Below are 24630 nucleotides of genomic sequence, written 5' to 3' on the forward strand. Positions count from 1 at the left end.
AAAAAAAAAAGGGCAGGTTTTCAGGTCAGCCTAAAAAAAAAGCTGAGTGCAGACTTAACAGACTGAAAACACCACCGTAGACAAATGCATCCTTGTTGAGAATGCACTGGGGAGAAAAAAAAAAAAAAAAGAAAGAAAGAAAAGAAAAGAAAGAAAAAATTCCACACGTCATACAGACCATAAAAGACACCGTTTCAATGGCGATTAACAAACGCCATGGTTTATTAAATAATAATAATAGTATGGTGGTAAGAAGCACACTTTTCACAATCACCTTAATTCAACACAAACAAATATCCATTCGACAGTGTACATCCCTTCCCCGATACATCCCTGGACAGTTCTCAACGTTCACAACAGTAATAGCAAAATATTGTTCATACAGTTTGTATCAAAGAACACACATGCTTACGTGAAGATTAAGTTCACACTGAATGCAACCAAACCTATTTCGTCAAGAAAAGAATTATTCCTTCTGTACAAAGAGTTTCTGTTGTTATTTCTTCCTGAAAATTTCAGAGTAAAGGAACTTTTCTGAATGGCTTTAACCCTTTCACCACCAGTAAATTCAGAGTGCAAAATTCCCTTGTGCTATAAACACAGAAATATAGTGTCTAGGAATAGCTGGGGATTCCCCCCTGTCATGTGTAGAAGATATGGCCTATCCTACCACCGAACAAAAAGAGCAGTAGGTTCATGGATAACAGACCCATGATCTGTCACCCTTCAGTGACATGGGTCCTCTACCTAGCTGCTACATAAATGCAAGTTTAATAATAATAATAATAATGGTATTTATATAGCGCTGAATCTTGTGCAGAGACAAATCAAAGCGCTTTCGCACCAGTCATTCACACGCATGCATAACTCTAAAATTGTAGAAACTAAAGACAAGGAAGAGTCAGGGAAGGGAGGCTATTTTGGGAAGAGGTGGCAGTGAAAGGGTTAAGCCAAGTCAAGAACAGTAACCATGTGAACACATTGTTTAGACAGAGACAGAGATTGAGAGAAAGAGTGACAGAGAAAGCGAGAAAGACTGAGGTAGAGAGAGAGAGAGAGAGAGAGAGAGAGATTAAGACTGAGATAGAAAGACGTTTTAGCAATGTATAGGTCTCTGCCCCTTTTGAAGGGGGAATGTGAACATTATGTTGTGTAAACATCACATTAGGGTACATGTGAAATGAGAGAGACAGACAGACAGAGATAGAGAGAGAGAGGGGGGAGGGAGGGAAGAGAGGTAGAGAGAATATGGCAAGATCTTGGATACAGCAGCACCGTAACATAACGCAAGCATTGCGATGTACGACGCAAAAAGCACAGCAACAAAGGTCTGTACAGGAAACGGGAGCAGATAGATCAGGAATGGTCACCCTGAAGACACAGGACAGGGCAAGGTGTGGAAACCTTGACAAAGCGTTCACCACACCACTGACTGGACAACAGATCAATGATGGTCACCCTCAAGACACAGGACAGGGCAAGGTGTGGAAACCTTGACAAAGCGTTCACCACACCACTGACTGGACAACAGATCAATGATGGTCACCCTCAAGACACAGGACAGGGCAAGGTGTGGAAACCTTGACAAAACGTTCACCACACCACTGACTGGACAACAGATCAGGAATGGTCACCCTCAAGACACAGGACAGGGCAAGGTGTGAAAACCTTGAAAAAACGTTCACCACACCACTGACTGGACAACAGATCAATGATGGTCACCCTCAAGACACAGGACAGGGCAAGGTGTGAAAACCTTGACAAAGCGTTCACCACACCACTGACTGGACAACAGATCAGGAATGGTCACCCTCAAGACACAGGACAGGGCAAGGTGTGGAAACCTTGACAAAACGTTCACCACACCACTGACTGGACAACAGATCAGGAATGGTCACCCTCAAGACACAGGACAGGGCAAGGTGTGGAAACCTTGACAAAACGTTCACCACACCACTGACTGGACAACAGATCAATGATGGTCACCCTCAAGACACAGGACAGGGCAAGGTGTGGAAACCTTGACAAAGCGTTCACCACACCACTGACTGGACAACAGATCAATGATGGTCACCCTCAAGACACAGGACAGGGCAAGGTGTGGAAACCTTGACAAAGCGTTCACCACACCACTGACTGACAACAGATCAGGAATGGTCACCCTCAAGACACAGGACAGGGCAAGGTGTGGAAACCTTGACAAAACGTTCACCACACCACTGACTGGACAACAGATCAGGGATGGTCACCTCCAAGACACAGGACAGGGCAAGGTGTGGAAACCTTGACAAAACGTTCACCACACCACTGACTGGACAACAGATCAGGAATGGTCACCCTCAAGACACAGGACAGGGCAAGGTGTGGAAACCTTGACAAAACGTTCACCACACCACTGACTGGACAACAGATCAATGATGGTCACCCTCAAGACACAGGACAGGGCAAGGTGTGGAAACCTTGACAAAGCGTTCACCACACCACTGACTGGACAACAGATCAATGATGGTCACCCTCAAGACACAGGACAGGGCAAGGTGTGGAAACCTTGACAAAACGTTCACCACACCACTGACTGGACAACAGATCAGGGATGGTCACCCTCAAGACACAGGACAGGGCAAGGTGTGGAAACCTTGACAAAACGTTCACCACACCACTGACTGGACAACAGATCAGGAATGGTCACCCTCAAGACACAGGACAGGGCAAGGTGTGGAAACCTTGACAAAACGTTCACCACACCACTGACTGGACAACAGATCAGGAATGGTCACCCTCAAGACACAGGACAGGGCAAGGTGTGGAAACCTTGACAAAACGTTCACCACACCACTGACTGGACAACAGATCAATGATGGTCACCCTCAAGACACAGGACAGGGCAAGGTGTGGAAACCTTGACAAAACGTTCACCACACCACTGACTGGACAACAGATCAGGAATGGTCACCCTCAAGACACAGGACAGGGCAAGGTGTGGAAACCTTGACAAAACGTTCACCACACCACTGACTGGACAACAGATCAATGATGGTCACCCTCAAGACACAGGACAGGGCAAGGTGTGGAAACCTTGACAAAACGTTCACCACACCACTGACTGGACAACAGATCAGGGATGGTCACCTCCAAGACACATATTCTTTGTTGCTTATCGTCCAGCCGACCGCATAGGGCCATAGGGCCAGGACTGTCAAACCATACAAACGCTCAACCGCGCCAACACAAAACTGTCACATTTACACACAAAAAAAACACCAAGACAAACCCACAAAACACAGTTCATGACACAGTATCCCAACCATTTAGCTCCTTATGGCAAATAAGACTAGGCCAGGCTGAGGACGCCAGCCATTCCGCTTAATCTATCATTCCCAGATTACAAAAAATCGTTAAAAAAAAACCCCAATACTTAAGCCAAACAAAAAATACATAAAAAGGCCACATTGGCAAATAACACTGCAGAATGGGCAACTAGAGCCCATCCCAGTGTTTTCATCTCACTATCTAATCACCAGAGCAAAATAGCACAGACAGTACATCATAGCCTGTGGAAAAGAGAAAAAAGTGTCAAGGCTTGCTTGAAAAAAAGAAAGGGGAATGGACTGGGAAGGCAGAAAAAGGAGACAACAGTGAAGATAGAAAAAAGACAGAAACAAAGACAGTGACAGAAAAGAGGAAATCTCTAGCACAGAATTTCCAGAAGGCAGGGATGCTGTTTATACTGAAAGACCCCCCGGCATCCCCACGGGGGACCTCCAAGACACAGGACAGGACAACCTTGACAAAACGTTCACCACACCACTAACTGGACAACACTGAACAAACTTTATAATAATAATAATAATAATGATAATAAGTATTTATATAGCGCTGAATCTTGTGCAGAGACAAATCAAAGCGCTTTCACACCAGTCATTCACATGCATGCATAACTCTAAAACTTGAGAAACTGAAGACAAAGAAGAGGCAGGGTAGGGAGGCTGTCTTGGAAAGCACTGAGTGAGGAGACCTGACAAAGTGAAAGAAGAAGTTCATTCCAAACACAAGGTTCAGTGACAGAGAAAGAATGGCAGCCGACAGTGGAGTGAACACAAACTTCATCAGGATCATGGCCATGTTGTGGAGATTTAGAAAGGTGCCAATACTGTGAAGATTTATGTGGCTGCCTTCACCTCTACACTCCATCTCACTCACTACGATCAGCTTCAGATCCACTCTGCTTACGCATACCCAGATTCAAACTCTTGACTGTTGGCCGCCGTTCTTTCTCTGTCTCTGGACCTTGCAATTGGAATGAACTTCCTCTTTCGCTTCGTCAAGTCTCCACACTCATCTCTTTCAAGTCTGGCCTTAAAACCCACCTCTTCCCAAAATAGCCTCCCGTCCCTGCCTCTTCCTTGTCTTCAGTTTCTCCAGTTTTAGAGTTATGCATGCGTGTGAATGACTGGTGCGAAAGCGCTTTGATTTGTCTATGCACAAGATTCAGCGCTATATAATAATACCATTATTATTACTATTATTATTATTATGACGCCCAACACTGTAAAAATTTATGATTCCCCCCCAACCCCCCCAAAAAAAAATTGAGTGAAGATTTACAATGACCTCAACAACGTGAAGGTTTATGATGACCCCCAAGCTCATGCGAAGATTTATGATCTCAACACTGCAAGGATTTATGGTGACCCCAAACACAGCAAAAATGATAACACGGTGAAGGTATATGATGACCCCGATATTTTAACAGATTTATGAAGATACCAACACTGTGAAGATTTAAGATGACTCTAAAACTACTCAAAAATTATGAAGACCCAAACATTGTGAAGATTCATGGTGACTCCAGTATTGCTCATGAAGATTCAAACATTGTTTATGTGGATACCATAATTGTGGAGATCTGTGATGAACCCAACATACTGTGAATGGAGATCCTAGCATTGTGAATGAAGACCCGGACATTGTGGGGATTTATGATGACCCAAACATTGCTCATGAAGAATCAATGATCGGTTGTAAAGACACCATAATTGTGGAGATTTATGATGACCCAAACATTGCTCATGAAGACTCAAACACTGTGTCAGTAGATACCATCATTATGAAGAGTTTGGCTGAACCTTACATTGTTAAAGCATTCATGCTGACCCGAACATTGTTTATGAAGGTTCTCATGCCAAGATGCCAACCCCTGTCAAATGTTTGTAGGAACAATCAGCAAATTTGGTAGGAACATTCTGAAGTTGGTAGGAACACTCGGACTTCAAGCCACATCAGCAAACTAGCACAGGTGCTCTTTGACTGAGAGGCAACTTGATTTTGCAACATTCTCTCTTGTTCGGGCAAACGCACAAGCTGATTGGTCCACTCAATGCTGTTTCAATGTAAACACGCACGCGGTTAGCTGAGCATTTTCACATGAGACCAAGGTTAGTAGTGCAATAATTGCCTGGCCGCATGATTAATAAGTCTAGAGCGTCTGGGTAATGTTATGACAGAAAAAGCATGTGACCATGCTATGGAGTTGAAAATGTACTCGTCGGAACAATTTTGACGTTGGCGTAACATCGGAACACCCTGTGATTGAGCGTAACAAAATACAGCTAAATCGTAACAGTTGGCATCTGCGGATGAGGATGCCCTAAGTGCCTGAACTAAACGCAGAATAAACGGGAGTAAAGGGAATGAACTGGAATAAATCACGATTCCCTGGAATGTCTAAGAGAAATAATGACACTGAATAATCAGTCTGATAACTTCCCCAGTCCTTTGTGTGTGAGAGCGGATGACAGCCAATGATTACAATGACTCACATGAACGGAAAATGTTGCTCCAACGGGCAATTGCACTGAGCGTCTCCTGCCATTTTATATCATTGTAACATCAAAGAAACAAATGTACAAATCACTGTTTCGTTAATTTATTTTAGTAGAGAAAGCATGGGAACTGAAGAGGTATCAAAAACAAAATTTGAAAAGCATTGTTAAAGAATATAACGACAAAAACAATATAACGACAAAAACAGCCAGTTTGAAAATGGTAATTGTGGTTACGTAAAACTTTCTTGTTGTCCTGAAGAACTCACTGTAATTGTACTGTGACATTTTCAAAACAAAATACTGTCTAAATGATACAATGTATAACAAGTACAATACATAAAATAAAACAAAATCATTAAAAAAAAAACCCAACCCAAAAAACATCATAAATGTCACACCATTTCCACAAACAGTTTGTCAACTTCCTCTACCTCTTTTGATTTGTAGTTACAGACACATGAGAGATATGATTTTTCATTGCCAATGTTGACAACAATCAGTAATCATAAAATAAAAAAAAATTTAATCTATCAAACTCGGGGAAAAAATGACACTCCAATGCAACTCCGCTGCAGACTAATCTCTATGGAAGGCGGCAGAACTGGAGAACACAGATCTATTTCTCACCAACGCCGATGTTGTCCATTGTTTTCACTGGAAACACATCCACCTTGGAAGCGAGAGGATCGGGACCCCACACTTGCCAGCTTTTTCTCTCCCCATCCACTAGACTTTGAGTGGGTGATCTGGACACAAGTCAATGGGACGAGATGATGAACAAGGCTGTGTAGCATGTACTTAGCGCGCATAAAGAACCCACAGCAACAGAAGCGTCGTCCATCAAAATTCGACAGAAAAATTCACTTTGACAGGAAAGCTATACACCTGCAAGCAGAAAAAAAAAGAGACAGAAAGAGAAAAAAAAAAAAGGGGTGGCACTCTCACTGTAGCGACACGCTCTCTACGGGAAAAGAAGCCCAGATTTTACACAAAGAAAATCTGTTGTGACACGATCGTGACAATACCATACCATACAATTACAGTACTGTACAGACTGATTGAGTGATAGCAAACGCAAGGAAGAAGATGACATACAACACATATAAAAGTTGTAAGCAAGTCTCTCACGTCTCCACGGTAACACTCTGCCCAAATACACAGTGATCACGGAGAACGTGCAGAGACGGGGAACAAAACCAGGAATGTTGATGTTGCAGCGATACCCTCTCAACACGGGATCTCTGGAATCTTTCAATGCCTTTTCTTTCTGCAGTCTTGGGCTGCAGCTCTCATGGTCACTTGCACGTATGAGTGGGCTTCCACATGTATGACCATTTGTGACCCCTTTTAAAGGCAGCCAGCCACATTCTATTTTCAGAGGTGCGCATGCTGGGTATGTTCTTGTTTCCATACCCTGCTGGATACTGACATGGACTGTGGTATCTCGAATGTGCCTGCTCGATCTGCAAGTGTATGCACATGAAAGGGAGAACTGGGAGATGGACAAAAATCTCCATCCATACCCCAACAGGCATCCATAGCAGGATCAGACCCAGGAGCCTCGTATTTCAGGTCCAATGCTTTTACCATTTGGCTACTACACCCCTCTCGCTTTCTGGGGAAACTGATGCCCTTGACCGCTGTCGCTGGAGGATGCTGTGCTCTAGGGGCATAAAGACGTTTGAAAACAAGAGAATGCTGGCCATTAAGGAGAAGTGTGAGCGATGGAAGCAGGGCTCAACTTCTGGAGACGTTTTCCCCTGCAACACCTGTGGGAAGTGCTGCGCATCCACAACCGGCCTCTTCTCCCATATGAGGACACACACCGACAGATAAGCCTGCCTGCCTACTCATCCGTCGGTCCAATGGGAGACACCATCACTACACCCGTCTAGAATCTTTCAATGATTGTAATCCATTTTAGTCATCTGCACTGCAGGTGATATATTTTTTAAATGTTTGTATCTTCCCAGGTCCTTTAACCCGCAACTCAAAGCGTTCAAACCACCGTCATCTCTGGCTGTAGTCAGTCTTCATTTGCGTCTGTTGGAATATCTGGGCAAATTTTTCATAACACATCTACACTGTCCATAAACAAGAAAGACCCAAACATCCACCCCCATTTTCAGCCAGTTAAGACGCAGTCCACAGGGAACTACTGATGTGTCAGGTTAACAGGAGGCCACACACCAGAGGAGACCCTGCACTGCTGCCGTGACACTTTGGGGGTGTTCAGTAGTGCCTGTTCTGATTTAACATACTCAGGACGCTACCTACTGAGCCCACTACTGATGACGATAATCTTTTAGTCACGGGGCCAGAGTGAGTGAGTGTCCCCCCCCCACCCCCCCAGCCCCTCCCTCCCCCCACACTGAAATCCGAGTCAAATCATCTGTACTAGAGTTGATTTTCAACTTTCATCTTTTCATCACACCTTTGCATAATCAAGAGGTCCCTCTTAGGCCAACAGCCCTTTACTACTGTCCAAAACTGAAAAGTCTTATCTCCACTTCTCTCTCAAGCAAAGAAAGCATGCGACATGCAGCTCATTGGTGAACCCTTGCATAATGTGACAATGTCTTAGGTTTCCAGGTCTCTTTTTATCTTCTGCCTAGCCCCCCACGTACCCCCCATACCCCCCTGATTTTGGAGCCCCTTTATCCCCCTACCACTTATCTGGGCATCTGTTTAACTCACTCCATACGAACGGCGAAAGAGACGACATTAACAGCGTTTCACCCCAATTACCACCATCAAAATATTGCAAGTGGAAGGCTCTTATACTGAAGAGGTGAATGTTACAAAGAATACCACAATTCTGACGATGGAAGCTAAAGTTTGGGTCATTCAGACACCCACTGGACATCCGAGGGGTCTGTGTAGAGGAGAAGAGAGGACTGGCCGTACTGAGTGAGTTAATATACACTACCTATGACAGTCAGTTGTGTCCGACAACGACCATCAGAACAGCAGATGCAGAGGAGGCGACTGCTGTTCCTGACCATCTGGGCTAGACTTTGATGACAGTGGAGAACGTCTTGCCCAAGCAGGCTGGGGGAATTGTTCAGGAGCTTCCTCTGAAAACTGGCAAGGAGTCCAGGGTCTGCCTTAGGCGGCCCCTGGTGAGGTGCAGGGAGGAGGGGAGGGGGGTGGGGCTCTCCTCAAAGCTAAAACCAAGAATTCTCAGTTTCTTCTCTGACCTGTACTTCTTGATTTTTTTTTTTTATATTATTATTTTTTTTTTTTTACTCTGAATTTTTTTTTCCCCTCCCCTCTGTAATCAACTGCTCTTCCACTGAACAATGGCGGATCCGTTGAGAGTTCCACAGCGTGCCAAGTTATATCCCCACACTCTTTCTGAAGAGGGCTTGACGACAGCTGGCAATGGGGTGGCTGAGAAAAGCCAGCCATCTTAGCATACGGCCTTGGTGGGAGAGTACATACACCTTGAAGCACAGAGAAATGAAAAAAAGAAAAAAACCACAAAAAAACCCCCACCCCCAACAGCAACAAAAAAACAAAACAAAAAACTGGAGCTACTAACAAACAGACAGAAGTATACAGTATACTGACAGTACCAGTAACCTTGAAGAGATACGGCAGAAACTATATTATCATATACATAACAAACCACCTCATTTGTTCGTACAACAGCCTGCTCAGTGTTTGTTATCACAGGTATATCAATGTTAGCCGATTCACCTGATGGTGAACGCATTTCAACTTAGCGTCAGCATGGCTTTGTGTATGCTTTTGGCATAAACTCTGGAATGTCGCATGTACCACAGAGCGCACATGCAAAAGCACTCACACACATGCGTCTAAAACACACGCGCGCGTACATATGCATTCACACGCACACACGCACGCATAAGCTACACACACACATGCATGCACACACACCAAGACATAATTCACACTGCCCATACATTCACTGTTTAGCACAACAAAAGCACAGGGGGGTCTTCATTCTTTCAACATTTCTTCCACCAACGACGACAAAATGGTGCCACTTCCCTGGATTCCTCTTCAATTCCGCTCACACAAGAACCAACTGCTGAGTTGTCAATTATACCGACGGGCACAATAGCCAAGTGGTTAAAGCGTTGGACTGTCAATCTGAGGGTCCCGGGTTCGAATCATGGTGACGGCGCCTGGTGGGTAAAGGGTGGAGATTTTTCCGATCTCCCAGGTCAACATATGTGCAGACCTGCTAGTGCCTGAACCCCCTTCGTGTGTATATGCAAGCAGAAGATCAAATACGCACGTTAAAGATCCTGTAATCCATGTCAGCGTTCGGTGGGTTATGGAAACAAGAACATACCCAGCATGCACACCCCCGAAAACGGAGTATGGCTGCCTACATGGTGGGGTAAAAACGGTCATACATGTAAAAGCCCACTCGTGTGCACACAAGTGAACGTGGGAGTTGCAGCCCACGAACACAGAAGAAGAATTATACCAAACACAGTATATATACCTTCTCTTTCTAATACATGCACACACACACACACGCACACACCTATGCAGAAATACACACAAGCGCACACACACACACACACACACACACAGAAACACATGCATATGCTTGTGCACACACATATACGCATATGCACACACACACACACAATTATGCTAGTGCACACAACACACACACACAGAGATATAAATATCCATACAATCACACACAAAACAAAATGCACACACACACACACACACACACACACACACACACCACTATCATCTCCTGCACACAACCACAAAAACATCTAAACATGAACTGCATTACAAAACGACAACTGCATATCTGCCATCTGCTACTCATTCTTACTCGGTGTCCACGCCACCAAAACACAAGAACATTTAACTTCACACATTTCAAATCAACTTGACTGTACAAAGTAACTTCACAAAAGAAATGAACAGTAGCACTCACTTGAAATACAACTCCGCACATAAATAATCGTCTGGAACTTTCTTTAACGTGCGAGACAGAATGTGTGTGAATTCTCCACACACACAAAAAAGTTGAAAAGGGTAAACAATTACTGCTTCCAACTGTACACAGCACACACTCTAAACATTTTCAGACACACTTATACTGTAGATCTGTTTATGTGGAGTCTATCTACTTTAAAAAAAAAATTTTTTAAAGCAAACTTGCACAAGATTTTTCTCCTGTTTCATTCTTTACATGGTATCCTAAACTCATGTCATATGCAAAATGTGTTTCAAGACAACCTAAAAACAGCATATTTGCTGTGCATCATCCTTTGCAACACAAATTCAGAAAACATACTTTATGTTTAGCAGTTTCACCCAGTCTTCTCCGTTTTACAGCATGCTCTAAGTTCTGAAAATATTCCTGGGTGATTTCCATTCAAACGTCAAAAAGTGTTTTTGGAAAAGAATCCATGATTTGAGAAATGGGAACGTCTACGTTCTGCAAAGTGTAAAGTTGCCTCTCTGTCATTCAATTCTTTTGGAATCAAAACATCCTCAGAAACTCTTTGTGCCTTAAGTCTCCCTTCTTCATCATCTTGAACTGACTCCCTTGATAATAAATCTGATTCTGTTTTCATGCGCAAGAAAGTGTGTGTGTGTGTGTGTGTGTGTGTGTGTGTGTGTGTGTGCGCATGTTTTTTTAAATAAATGCTTTGTTTGTGCATGTGTTTGTGTCTTTTTTGAACCTACTCCGGGAGGTTATCGGCCGTAGCTACTTTCGTTTTCTCTACATAGGCGGGTAGTAGTTTGCACAGGACAGGAATCAGACCCCTGCCGGAGTCTGCACTAGTGGGTCACGGTTAAGTATGTGTAGTTAAACGAGTGTTTTGTCAATTTATCAGATACCTGCACATTTATCATCTTCTCATTGAATTGTGGTGTACTCTGGGATTTTTCCAGATGAAAAACAGTAACTTATCAAATACATGTGATGATGGTTGTGATCAAAAATGAAATAGGAGGTGAATTTGTGGTTAAAATACCTCTGAGCTTACAACATGCATTACTTAACTAAGACATAAAACAAAGACCTCAAACAAATGACCATGGCGATAATGCAAATTTCCAAATATCACAGCTTACAGAGACACAGTAAACCAGAATGTACACAACCTTTTCTCACGGCATCAAAAACTATACTGACAATCCCCACTCATAACAGTGCAAATGAATTCCAGATTCCTTTAAAACAAAACCAATAGCATATCAAAACTTACACCACACGTCAAAGAACACCCAAAACTTCCAATCAGCAAATACACACTACATTGACTGATTCAAATTACCAAGCATGCAAACCTACTTCCATTCAGCATATATATATGATAGTCAGTCATGTCCGACTATGACCATCAGAACAGCAGAGGAGGCAACTGCTGTTCCAACTATTTGGGCTAGAATTTGATTATTGTGGAGAGTGTCTTGCCCAAGTTACATCCCCACTCTCTCAGCCAAGAGGGTTTTAGGACAGTCGGAGTTGGGATGGTTCCCAAAGGCCAACTAGCCCACAAGGCTGCAGCACTAAGAGCCAGTGCAATTTTGCCTCCTAGTTAGAGAGTCATAGTCCTTCACAAAAGACGAAGCTGTAGATGATTTCCCATTGACTGGAGAAACCATTGATAATACAGCTCTCACTTTGCTGTTGGCCCAAATGTAAAACTTATGTCAATCTGTGATATAAGCCCATTCAGCAGACAGTTGATACAAAAACACACAATGAAAAGAGAGAGAAAAAAACCATCATCTTCTCTTGGAAGAGGAAGTAACCATTGTTTTCCTGACACCATGATGCTGGATCCATCTCAGGATTCCTATTGATGTGATCCATACTTTCCATACTTTTTTCCATATCAGACAGAACACGACGGGCACAACAGCCAAGTGGTTAAAGCGTTCAACTTTCTATCTGAGAGTCCCCGGTTCGAATCTCAGCACCAGCGCCTGGTGGGTACAGGGTGGAGATTTTTCCAGTCTCCCAGGTCAACTTTATGTGGAGACCTGCTTGTGCCTGAACCCCCTTTGTGTGTCAACGCAGGCAGAAGATCAAATACGCACGCTGTAATCCGTGTCAGCGTTAGGTGGGTTATGGAACCATACCCAACATGCACACCACCTGAAAACAGAGTACGGCTGTTTCATGGCTGGGTAAAAATGGTCACGCATGTAAAAGCCCACTTGCGTACATACGAGTGAATGTGGGAGTTGCAGCCCATGAATGAAGAAGAGGACAGAACTCTCCATACCAAATACAAAGCCAAACCCAATTGAAAATTTGTTTCCTACATTACTGAAGACAGAGACTGGTGAATAACCCTGTATTAATTATTTCTTTTTTTTTTCTTTTTTTTTTTTAATGCATTTAACTGATTACCGTAATTTCCGACCTATAAAGCGCTACGTTTTTTTTGGTTTTTTTTTAACTCAAATCTGACCCCTGCGTTCTATTGGCTTTATATGCCCTATCTACGTCTAAAAAGTAAACTGATTGCCCGCATGGGCAATCTGACACAACAAACCCAATAGCGACATCATCGCTGATCACAACAAACGCTCACGATCGTGCTCAACAGCAACACTTCAGTCTCACCACTGTTCAATTCCGTATGGTTCGTGTTCAAATCATACCAAACTGAAACTAAATCGCATAATACACAAAATTTCAACGGAATCTTATCGCAGCTCACCCTTTGGCCATGAAAAAAAAAGAGCACTTTCTGAGCTGGGGATAAATTTATGGTGCGGAAGTTGAGAAATCAGAAGAGAACTGATTGTTTTCGGAGGCAGAACGCAAAGCAAAATGGCGGACGGAACCGAAAAGCAGGACAGGTAGACCTGATTCAAACTGAAGAAATTAATGAACTGGGGTTTTACAACAGTGTGCATTCGACTGAAGTGTGTGGAGGAGGGGGGTAGAGGAGGTGCAGGGTAATGTGTGTGTGTGTGTGTGTGTGTGTGTGTGTGTGTGTGTTGGGGCTCATGTACGTTTATGTGTATTTGACTATGCTTTCATATCTGTGAAACTGCATGTTTGGTGCATATCTGTTATGCATATGTAGGGTGTATGTGTGAATGTGTGTCTCCATGTTTTACATTTATTTGCTTATTTATCATCATTGTTGTCTTTTTTTATTGATTTATTTTATTATTATTATTATTACTGTTACTTTTTTTTTTTTTAATTTATATATTTTTTTATTTATTTATGTACACTTATAATTGACTTCATCAAGTTTTTGCGCCTTTTACATAGTATTATTATTAGTAGTAGTAGTTCTTTTTTTATGTATTTATCTATTATTTATTCACCCTTTTTTTTCTTCTTTTTTTGTTCTCAAGGCCTGACTAAGCGCGTCGGGTTACGCTGCTGGTCAGGCATCTGCTTGGCAGATGTGGTGTAGCGTATATGGATTTGTCCGAACGCAGTGACGCCTCCTGGAGCTACGGAAACTGAAACTGTAAAATTATTTTTAAAAAGTAATAAAATAAAAGAAAGTATTGGATGTGTGCGCCTTACACAAGTTCAAAATAACTTTTGGCATCAAATTCAAGGGGTGTGCCTAAGACGCCGTGACGATTTGTAGGCTGAAAATTACGGTAAGCTGTTTGTCGGATGATACTGAGCAAGGGTTTCACTCAAAACCACAAAGACTCTGTAGGGTAAAACAATTTCTTCCCAAGACTTTCGCAGCCCTGGTGGTGCTGTCGGGAGGGGGGGGGCGGGAACCCTCCGATGTGGAAGTTAACTCGTCTTGACGGAAACCACGATGATGATGGTCACTATGACCGTGATGATCAGGAACAGCAACAGCAGACAGCACATCTTCTTCCGCGACTTTTTCTGCAAACACACACACACAAAAACTTGTATCTAAACAGTTGACTGTCGTTTTTACACGCCTCTAAAAAAAAGATCAAGAACAACAACAGTACACAACACATCTTCTTCCGCGACTTTTTCTGCAAACACACACACACACACACACAAACTTGTACCTAACAGGTGACTGTCGTTTTCACACGCCCCTAAAAAAAAGATCAAGAACAGCAACAGCAGACAGCACATCTTCTTCCGCGACTTTTTCTGCAAACACACACACACAAAAACTTGTATCTAAACAGTTGACTGTCGTTATTACCCTCCCCCCCCCCCCCCCCCCAGCCCCCCAAAAGATCAAGAACAGCAACAGCAGACAACACATCTTCTTCCATGACTTTTTCTGCAAACACACACACACACACACACACACACACACACACACACACACACACATAAAGAAAAGTTGATTGTCGTTTTTACACCCCCCCCCAAAAAGATCAAGAACAACAACAGCAGACAACACATCTTCTTCCGCAACTTTTTCTGCTAACACACACACACACACACACACACACACACACACACACACACAACTCATATCAAAACATCTGATTGGAGTTTTCAGGAAAAGCCAGAAAGTTGGAAAAATAGTGTGTCCCACTAAGGAAAACCCACATAAAACTGTATTTGTGGATTTCAAAGGAAAATGAATCTTACCATGAGGGGGTAGAGTTGAGTTTAATGACCTACTAAGCTTGTGCCCTAAAGGTGACCATTTTCATTGTGTTAGCCTTGTAGACTGGGAGGATGGTTCAATAAAACAAGAAACTATACAAAAATGCACTTCTAATTTCTGAAGTGTAAAAAAAAAAAAAAATGACTTATGAATTTCAAAATTATTAAAAGAATAAAAGTATAAAAAAATTACAAATTACAAAAAAGAAAAAAAGAAAAAAAAGAACTGATTGACTTCAAGAGGAAAGTATGTTAGCTGTATCAGCTAACCACTCAATCAGCACAGCAGTTTTGCACAGATCTGGAGGTAATCCGGAACAGAAAAAAAAATATATATATAATCTTCTTTTTCTTATCAACCACATCAAAGAAAAGGTACATTTCTTCTGTCATAAACCAAAATGTCCACACAATCAGTTTCAAGGTGTCAAAGCATTTTACATTCACCCATACACGCTAAACAACATAAGCTATGCTTAGAAAAGCCCACCCTCGCACCCCCTCCTAGCCCCCTATGGAAAGCAGATTCTGAAGCAGATACTTACGCTACACACTTCTGCATAACAGTCAGTCGTGTCCGACTAAGACGGGCGCAATAGCCGAGTGGTTAAAGCGTTGGACTTTCAATCTGAGGGTCCCGGGTTCGAATCACGGTGACGGCGCCTGGTGGGTAAAGGGTGGAGATTTTTCCGATCTCCCAGGTCAACATATGTGCAGACCTGCTAGTGCCTGAACCCCCTTCGTGTATAAACGCATGCAGAAGATCAAAAACGCAAGTTAAAGATCCTGCAATCCATGTCAGCGTTCGGTGGGTTATGGAAACAAGAACACACCCAGCATGCACACCCCCGAAAGCGGAGTATGGCTGCCTACATGGCGGGGTAAAAACGGTCATACACGTAAAAACCCACTCGTGAACATGCGAGTGAACGTGGGAGTTGCAGCCCACGAACGCAGAAGAAGAAGAAGTGTCTGACTATGACCATCAGAACAGCAGAGGAGGCAACTGCTGTCCTGACTATCTGGGCTGGAATTTGATTATAGCGGATAGTGTCATTTGTATTCGTATTTGTATTGCTTTTTATCACAACAGATTTCTCTGTGTGAAATTCGGGCTGCTCTCACCAGGGAGAGCGCGTCGCTACACTACAGCGCCACCCCTTTTTTTTTTTTTTTTTTTGTATTTTTTCCTGCGTGCAGTTTCATTTGTTTTTCCTATTGATTTTCCACAGAATTTTGCCAGGAACAACCCTTTTCTTGCTGTGGGTTCTTTTACATGTGCTAAGTGCATGCTGCACACGGGACCTCGGTTTATCGTCTCATCCAAATGACTAGCGTCCAGTCCACCACTCAAGGTCTAGTGGAGGGGGAGAAAATATCGGTGGCTGAGCTGTGATTCGAACCAGCGCGCTCAGATTCTCTCATTTCCTAGGCGGACACGTTACCTCTAGGCCATCACTCCACTAATGCCCCAGTTACATCCCCACTCTCTCGGCCAAGAGGGTTTTATGACAGTCGGCAATGGGGATGGTTCCCAAAGGCCAACTCGCCCCCAAGGCCCCAAGAGCCAGTGCGATGTTGCCTCCTAGTTTGAGAGTGATAGTCCTTCACAAAAGACTAAGCTGTAAATGACTTCCCATTGTAATGGAGAAACCAGTGTACACTACACACAAGTGCAACATAACTGACGCTGTTCTTCTTCTTCTTCTTCTGCGTTCACTCGTATGTACATGAGTTGGCTTTTATGTGTATGACTGTTTTTACATATACACACGAACGGGATTCAGGCACTAGCAGGTCTGCACATATGTTGACCTGGGAGATCGTAAAAATCTCCACCCTTTACCCACCAGGCGCTGTCACCGTGATTCGAACCCGGGACCCTCAGATTGACAGTCCAACGCTTTAACCACTTGGCTATTGCGCCCGTCACTGACGCAGTTCGAAACTCTGTATCAGTGACACAGAGCAGTGCCCCTGCAGAACAGGCAGCCAGACAACAGAACATCTGCTGCAGTCCTGCCCGCTCCGAGAGAAAACCTGGCCCAACCCAATCCCAGCGCCCCGGAAGCTCTACAGAGGACTGGAGGACCTGCGACATACTGCCACCTTGGTCAAGGAGACAGGGGAATCCATCTGATAAATGACGAACGAGACAACAACACTGACGCAGTTCCGTTACCTGATAGTTTGCCGCCTTGACCAGTTGCTCATTGCCCTGTTCAACATTGCCGTGTGCTCTTTCCACATTGGACTCGATGTCGTCTGCAACACACATTATTGTATTGCATTGTATTGCATTGATTTTTATTGAATCATATTGCATCGTATCATATTGTATTGTATTGTATTGCATTGCACTGCATTGCATTCCATGATATTTTATAGCATCATATTGCATGGTATTGTATTGCATAGGATTGTATCATATTGTAATGTATTGCACTGTATTGTATATCATCGTATTGTTTTGCATCAAACTGCATCATATCATATTGTATGGTATGGTATGGTATGGTATTGTATTGTATACCACTGTATATCACTGTATCGTATTGCATTATACTGCATTGTATCATGTTGTATTGCATTGCATTGCATTGATACAACTGCATTTGTATTGCACTGCATTACTCTTTTGCCACAACAGATTTTATGTGTGAATTTCAGGCTGCTCTCCCCAGTGACAGCACTTTGCTACACAGCACAATCCCTTTTTTTCTGCATGTGTGTGTGTTCATTCTCTTATCAGTGTTGATATTTCTAAAGAACGTAACCAGGGACAACCCTTTTGTTGCCGTGGGCTCTTTTACATGCGTAAATTACATGCTGCACATGAGACCTTGCTTTTATCGTCTCATGTGAATGACTAGCATCCAGACCACCATTTAAGATCTAGTGAAGGGGGGTGAGTACTGGTGAGCGTGAGATTCGATTCCATGTGCTCAGATTCTCTTGATTCCTGCTCGGGTGCATTACCACAGGGCCACAACTCCCACACATCATCCGAAACCCCACCCCCCCACCCCGAAACATTTCTTCTTCTTCTTCTGCTTTCGTGGGCTGCAACTCCCACGTATACTCGCATGTACACGAGTGGGCTTTTACGTGCATGACCGTTTTTACCCCGCCATGTAGGCAGCCATGCTCCGTTTTCGGGGGTGTGCATGCTGGGTATGTTTTTGTTTCCATAACCCATCGAACGCTGACATGGATTACAGGATCTTTAACGTGCGTTTTTGATCTTCTGCATGCGTTTACACACGAAGGGGGTTCAGGCACTAGCAGGTCTGCACGTATGTTGACCTGGGAGATCGTAAAAATCTCCACCCTTTACCCACCAGGCGCCGTCACCGTGATTCGAACCCGGGACCCTCAGATTGAAAGTCCAACGCTTTAACCATTCGGCTATTGCGCCTGTCTGAACCATTTATTCAATCCATGACTCCTGCCAGGGCTTGGAAAGATGCAGCACAGCAATCACGGGATTCAACCATTTCTACAAATACCTCAATTTTACAATACGATATAATTCATTTTTATTAATCCAATTCGAAATTATCTGAGCTTTTAAAGACCTGTTACTCACACCGCAGTCTTTAAAGCCCACATTCAAGTCTGAAGCGCACATGAATGAATATGTCAATTGTTGCAACTAAAAAATCAAAACGTAAAACATATCAACCTGAATTAATCCAAATCAAAGTAACAGTAAAATGCATAAATGCATAGTAAAAAAAAAAAAAAAAAAAAAAAAATTTTTAGAAAACTGTTTCAACAGATGTTTTATATCATGCACTGCAGGCAAAGATAAAAAGCTTCTTTTTTTTTTATTTTTTTTTTTACACAAAAGTAAAGTTAGTATAACAATAATGAAATCTATTACACTCAAACAACAATCTCTTACAAAGCCTTTTCTCACTGCAAAAACCTATTGCCAGTCCAGGCCTTAACTCACTCAGTACGGCCAGTCCTCTCTTCTCCTCTACACAGACCCCTCGGATGTCCAGTGGGTGTCTGAATGACCCAACCTTTAGCTTCCGTCGTCAGAATTGTGGTATTCTTTGTCAACATTCACCTCTTCAGTATAAGAGCCTTCCGCTTGCAATATTTTGATGGTGGTAATTGGGGGTGAAACGCTGTTAACGTCGTCTCTTTCGCCGTTCGTATGGAGAGAGTTAAAAGAGCCTTCTCTCTCCCGAAGTCATGAGCTGTATGTAACTCACACATCTCTTATAAAACAGCTTCCACATATGTTCCATTCTGCTGCCATGCAGGCAGCCGTACTCCATTGTCGGGGGCAAGAGGAGGAAACTTTAATTTGCATATTTGATCTTCTGCAACCACACACACACACACACACACAAAAAAGGAAGGCAGCGGCAGGTATGTCACGGGGCAAAACTCAAACCAAAAGTCAGATTCTTTTGTTTTTTTGGATACACTACACTGAGGGAGGTCACCAGTCACATCTACTTTGTGCTGTATTGCGTTTCTCTTTTTGTTACAACTTCTTCTTCTTCTGCGTTCGTGGGCTGCAACTCCCACGTTCACTCATATGCACATCAGTGGGCTTTTACATGTATGACCGTTTTTACCCCACCATGCAGGCAGCCATACTCCGTTTTCGGGGGTGTGCATGCTGGGTATGTTCTTGTTTCCATAACCCAACAAACGCTGACATGGATTACAGGATCTTTAACGTGCGTATTTGATCTTCTGCTTGCATATACACACGAAGGGGGTTCAGGCACTAGCAGGTCTGCACATATGTTGACCTGGGAGATCGTAAAAATCTCCACCCTTTACCCACCAGGCGCTGTCACCGTGATTCGAACCCGGGACCCTCAGATCGAAAGTCCAACGCTTTAACCATTCGGCTATGGCGCCCGTCTTTTTGTTACAACAGTCAGATTTCTCTGTGTGAAATTCTGGTTGCTCTCCCTTGGGAGAGTGTGTCACTACACTACAGAGCCACCCATTTTGGGGGGTATTTTTTCCTGCATGCAGTTTTATTTGTTTTTCCTATCCAAGTGGATTTTTCTACTGAATTTTGCCAGGAACAACCCTTTTGTTGCCGTGGGTTCTTTTACGTGCGCTAAGTGCATGCTGCATACAGGACCTCGGTTTATCGTCTCATCTGAATGACTAGCATCCAGACCAGCACTCAAGGTCTAGTGGAAGGGGAGAAAATATCGGCGGCTGGGCTGTGATTCGAACCAGTGTGCTCAGATTCTCTCGCTTCCTATGTGGACGCGTTACCTCTAGGCCAACACTCCAATTTCAGTTTCTCCATAAAAACAGGGTTAAGTTTGCACAGGGCAGGAATCAGACCCCCGTTGGAGTCTTCAACCATAGGTCACGGTAAAACATATGTAATAAAAAAAACAACAACAACAACATCTTTAACAAGCACAACTTACTCAGCATTTCACCCTGCTCAGAAATCATGGCTCCCAGGTCTCGGAAGATCTCATTCACATCCAGAATATCAGACTGAAAAAAAAAAAAAACCCACAATAACAACATGCAAAAACCTTCAAATATAACCCGAGAACACATCAGCATTCTGCAAGTACGCTTCTGATCTCTAGGCCAACAACTAGGAACAAGGAAAGACAAAGAAACGCATGAAACACAAACATTCGTGTCCTCTAAAAAGGAAAGAAACAAGGTAACAGTGAGCAGAGTAGAGGATGTAGACATTTCCCTGCCCCCTCTTTTCCCAGAAACAGGCAACCAGTGGAGAGACTGAAGGAGAGGAGAACAATAATATAATAACACATAGTCTGGTATAATCAAATAATGATAACAACATAATGATAGTAACAATATAACTATAATAAATATATATATCTGTAGTGACAAAAAGTAATGAAGCAAAAAGTCAATTTCCCTAGTGATCGCTCAGCATTAGGGAGGTTGTGCAGACCTAATTTCATCGGATTTTGGTCGGGACTCTCTGGTTATTTTTAGCAAAAACTGTGTACACATGGACGTCACCATTTTTTTTTTTTCCTCCAGGTCACCAAAAGGCTTAAAATTTCGTCATGGAAATCACTGTTTTGACGTAAGGATTTTAAACATTTTCGGTGACTGGTTTTGCATGTTTACAAGGTACATCTAGTTTCATGATTACACCCATTACTTGCTTTAGTCTCCTGTGTTTACTTTGAGCACGTTTCCTGCTATATTTTTGTATTTTGTATTCCTTTTTATCACAACAGATTTCTCTGTGTGAAATTCGGGCTGCTCTCCCCAGGGAGAGCGCGTCGCTACACTACAGCGCCACCCTTTTTTTTTGTATTTTTTCCTGCGTGCAGTTTTATTTATTTTTCCTGTCGAAGTGGATTTTTCTACAGAATTTTGCAAGGAACAACCCTTTTGTTGCCGTGGGTTCTTTTACGTGCGCTAAGTGCATGCTGCACACGGGACCTCGGTTTATCGTCTCATCCGAATGACTAGCGTCCAGACCACCACTCAAGGTCTAGTGGAGGGGGAGAAAATATCGGCGGCTGAGCCGTGATTCGAACCAGCGCCCTCAGATTCTCTCGCTTCCTAGGCGGACGTGTTACCTCTAGGCCATCACTCCATATCTGCCATTACGTATTAAAAATGATCCAATTACAAACTCAGTCGAAAAGTTGTTCTGAACAAAAGCAGAGCAAACTCGGATAAGCCAATTCCAGAGGCGGGCTGCCCGTGCTGCCATATGACCTCCTTCTCGCACTGTGAGCGACGAAAAGTCCGCCCTGAAAGCTGGCTGCACACCTTCCCTGTCACCACTGGGCCACCCCCTCACCTCCAGCTGATGGATCCTTTCTTCCCGTTCCCGGATGAGGGTCAGGTCGTCCTGAATGACCGCCTCCTGGGCCTGTAGCTCTGCCACGCGGTCCTCTTCCAGCAACTGCTGCTGATCGCCCGCCTCCTGAAAGGCCACAATCGTTACATCTATATCCTGAAGATACAGATCCACAGACAAAACAGATTACTTAGCTGGTTCATGTTTGTGCGCTTTCAAAGTCAAGCAACACAGGAATATGATTTGCAGACAAAACAGATCAGCTAGCTGGTTCATGTTTGTGCGCTTTCAAAGTCAATGCAACTGTCAAGCAACACAGGATTAGTCCACCAGTGTAAATGGAAAGTCACAGACAAACTGGTAAGTTGATTCATGTTTGAGCTTTCAAAGACATACAATGGATCATTCAATTCATATTTGTGTTTCAAAGACATACAATGGATCATTCAGTTCATATCTGTGTTTCAAACACATACAATGGATCAGTCAGTTCATATTTGTGCTTTCAAAGACATACAATGGATTAGCCAGTTCATATTTGTGATTTCAAAGACATACAATGGATTAGTTAATTCATGTTTGTGCTTCCAAGTTACACAATACAAGATCAGTCCACCACTGAGATGGAAAATGAGCGCAAGGAAGACCAAGGGAGACAATGTCATGGTACAGAACGGTTGAAAAAGAACCGAAAAGAAAATGGCTGTACGGTGTACCTGGAGAAAGCAAGTACAGACAACACAGCTGAGATCTCTGGCGACAACTCTTAAGTGCCACACAGCATGCAGACGATTAAGTAGATAAATAACTAAGAGTTCTCAGATGCGTTGACCTCAGAATCCAGGATTCTATCAATCTCTTGTGATACATTACATCCAGCGAAATCAACACAAAAATCTCATCGTTAAATGAACGCAAAACTAAATAAACTACAAAGCTGACAAGCTTTGAAAATAACAGTGTATACAAAAACAATTTTGAAATAAATAAATAATAACAATAATAATAATAACAATGATGATATGCATGTATATAGCACCTTTCTCACAACTCTGAGAGCATTAAAATGAAACACCTGGTGAATAAGATGCAGGAATATGTAAGAACATTACAGATGCTCACTAGAAATACTATTACTAATATTAGTATTACAAAAAGGAAATTTTCTTCCTAAAATTACGTTTAAGTAACATACTTACCATGACCCAACTAGTGCAGACTCCGGCAGGGGTCTGACATTCCTGTCCTGTGCAAACTACTATCCGCCTAAGCGGAGAAAACAAAAGTAGCTACGGCCGATAACCTCCCGGAAGTAGGTAACCTCCCCTTTGCCCCCCTGACTAGCGCCCTCTTTTGGTGAATGTTACATCACACACACACACACACAACTCCAACACCTCCCCACCTACACACACAGCTCTGAAAATTCTTTTGTTATTATCTGCTCAGGATCAAGGATTCAAACCTACTTATCACAGCATTACGCTGTCAAATGAACGCAAAACAGAATAAATTGGTTTGAGCAATCTTTGATTGTTCCACAGCACACAGGATCACAACGCAAACAAAGGCAATGGAGCATTCAACAAGCTTAAAGATGGGCGCAATAGCCGAGTGGTTAAAGCGTTGGACTGTCAATTTGAGGGTCCTGGGTTCGAATCTCGGTGACGGCGCCTGGTGGGTAAAGGGTGGAGATTTTTACGATCTCCCAGGTCAACATATGTGCAGACCTGCTAGTGCCTGAACCCCCTTCGTGTGTATATGCAAGCAGAAGATCAAATACGCATGTTAAAGATCCTGTAATCCATGTCAGCGTTCGGTGGGTTATGGAAACAAGAACATACCCAGCATGCACACCCCCGAAAACAGAGTATGGCTGCCTACATGGCGGGGTAAAAACGGTCATACACGTAAAAGCCCACTCGAGTGCATACGAGTGAACGCAGAAGAAGAAGAAGAACAAGCTTAAAGCTTATACTGCGCTCACACCTTCCACTTTTTAACATGATGCCTGATGAACCATATTGTCATTAGTATCAAATAACTTGCTGATAAACAGAAAGCGAAGAAATATAACAAATGAATACATAAATAAGTAAAATAATGCTGCTGTCAATAAACAAAATAAATTACAAAGTTTTTTTCCTCAACCCCCCCCCCCCACCCTCCCCACAACCCCCCCCCCCACCCCCTCAACCCCTTCAAACCCCCCTCCCCATGAGCACTCCCTCACCTATTCTCCGCTCTAATTGTATGCAGATGTACGTTGTGCTGAAATGAGTGAATGACTACGAGTCCAAATCACTTAGTAATGAACAGACAATAATCCAGTGAGAAGAAGAGAAGAAGAAATTATAACGTTAACAGGCTGAGAACAAAAATAAAATAAAAACAAGAGAGGCAAGGCCTTCAAGACTCACTTGTGATAAATTAAGTCCCCTAGCATT

General features: G+C 43.1%; 1 protein-coding gene and 1 long non-coding RNA gene across 3 annotated transcripts in view; one reads left to right on the plus strand and one right to left on the minus strand.

The window, feature by feature from the left end:
- The first annotated feature begins 204 nt into the window (after positions 1-204).
- Positions 205-3234, plus strand: LOC143301311 (uncharacterized). Of its 2 annotated transcripts, none has more exons than XR_013057764.1 (2): positions 205-2098; positions 2186-3234. It is a non-coding gene; the product is annotated as an uncharacterized LOC143301311 (long non-coding RNA). The 2 variants fall into 2 exon arrangements; XR_013057765.1 differs by having other exon boundaries at positions 2274-3234.
- Positions 3235-4574: 1340 nt separating this feature from the next.
- Positions 4575-24630, minus strand: part of LOC143300948 (syntaxin-7-like) — a 36082-nt gene continuing 16026 nt past the window's right edge. The window contains exons 8-11 of the mRNA XM_076614895.1: positions 22184-22309; positions 20805-20877; positions 17564-17646; positions 4575-14667 (exon numbers count right to left, since the gene is read on the minus strand). Coding sequence (XP_076471010.1) covers positions 14569-14667; positions 17564-17646; positions 20805-20877; positions 22184-22309 — 381 coding nt within the window. The 3' untranslated portion in view covers positions 4575-14568. The remainder of the gene's footprint in view (positions 14668-17563; positions 17647-20804; positions 20878-22183; positions 22310-24630) is intronic.

This window comes from Babylonia areolata, chromosome 27 (assembly GCF_041734735.1).
Source record: "Babylonia areolata isolate BAREFJ2019XMU chromosome 27, ASM4173473v1, whole genome shotgun sequence".
Taxonomy (NCBI): Eukaryota; Metazoa; Mollusca; class Gastropoda; order Neogastropoda; family Buccinidae; genus Babylonia; species Babylonia areolata.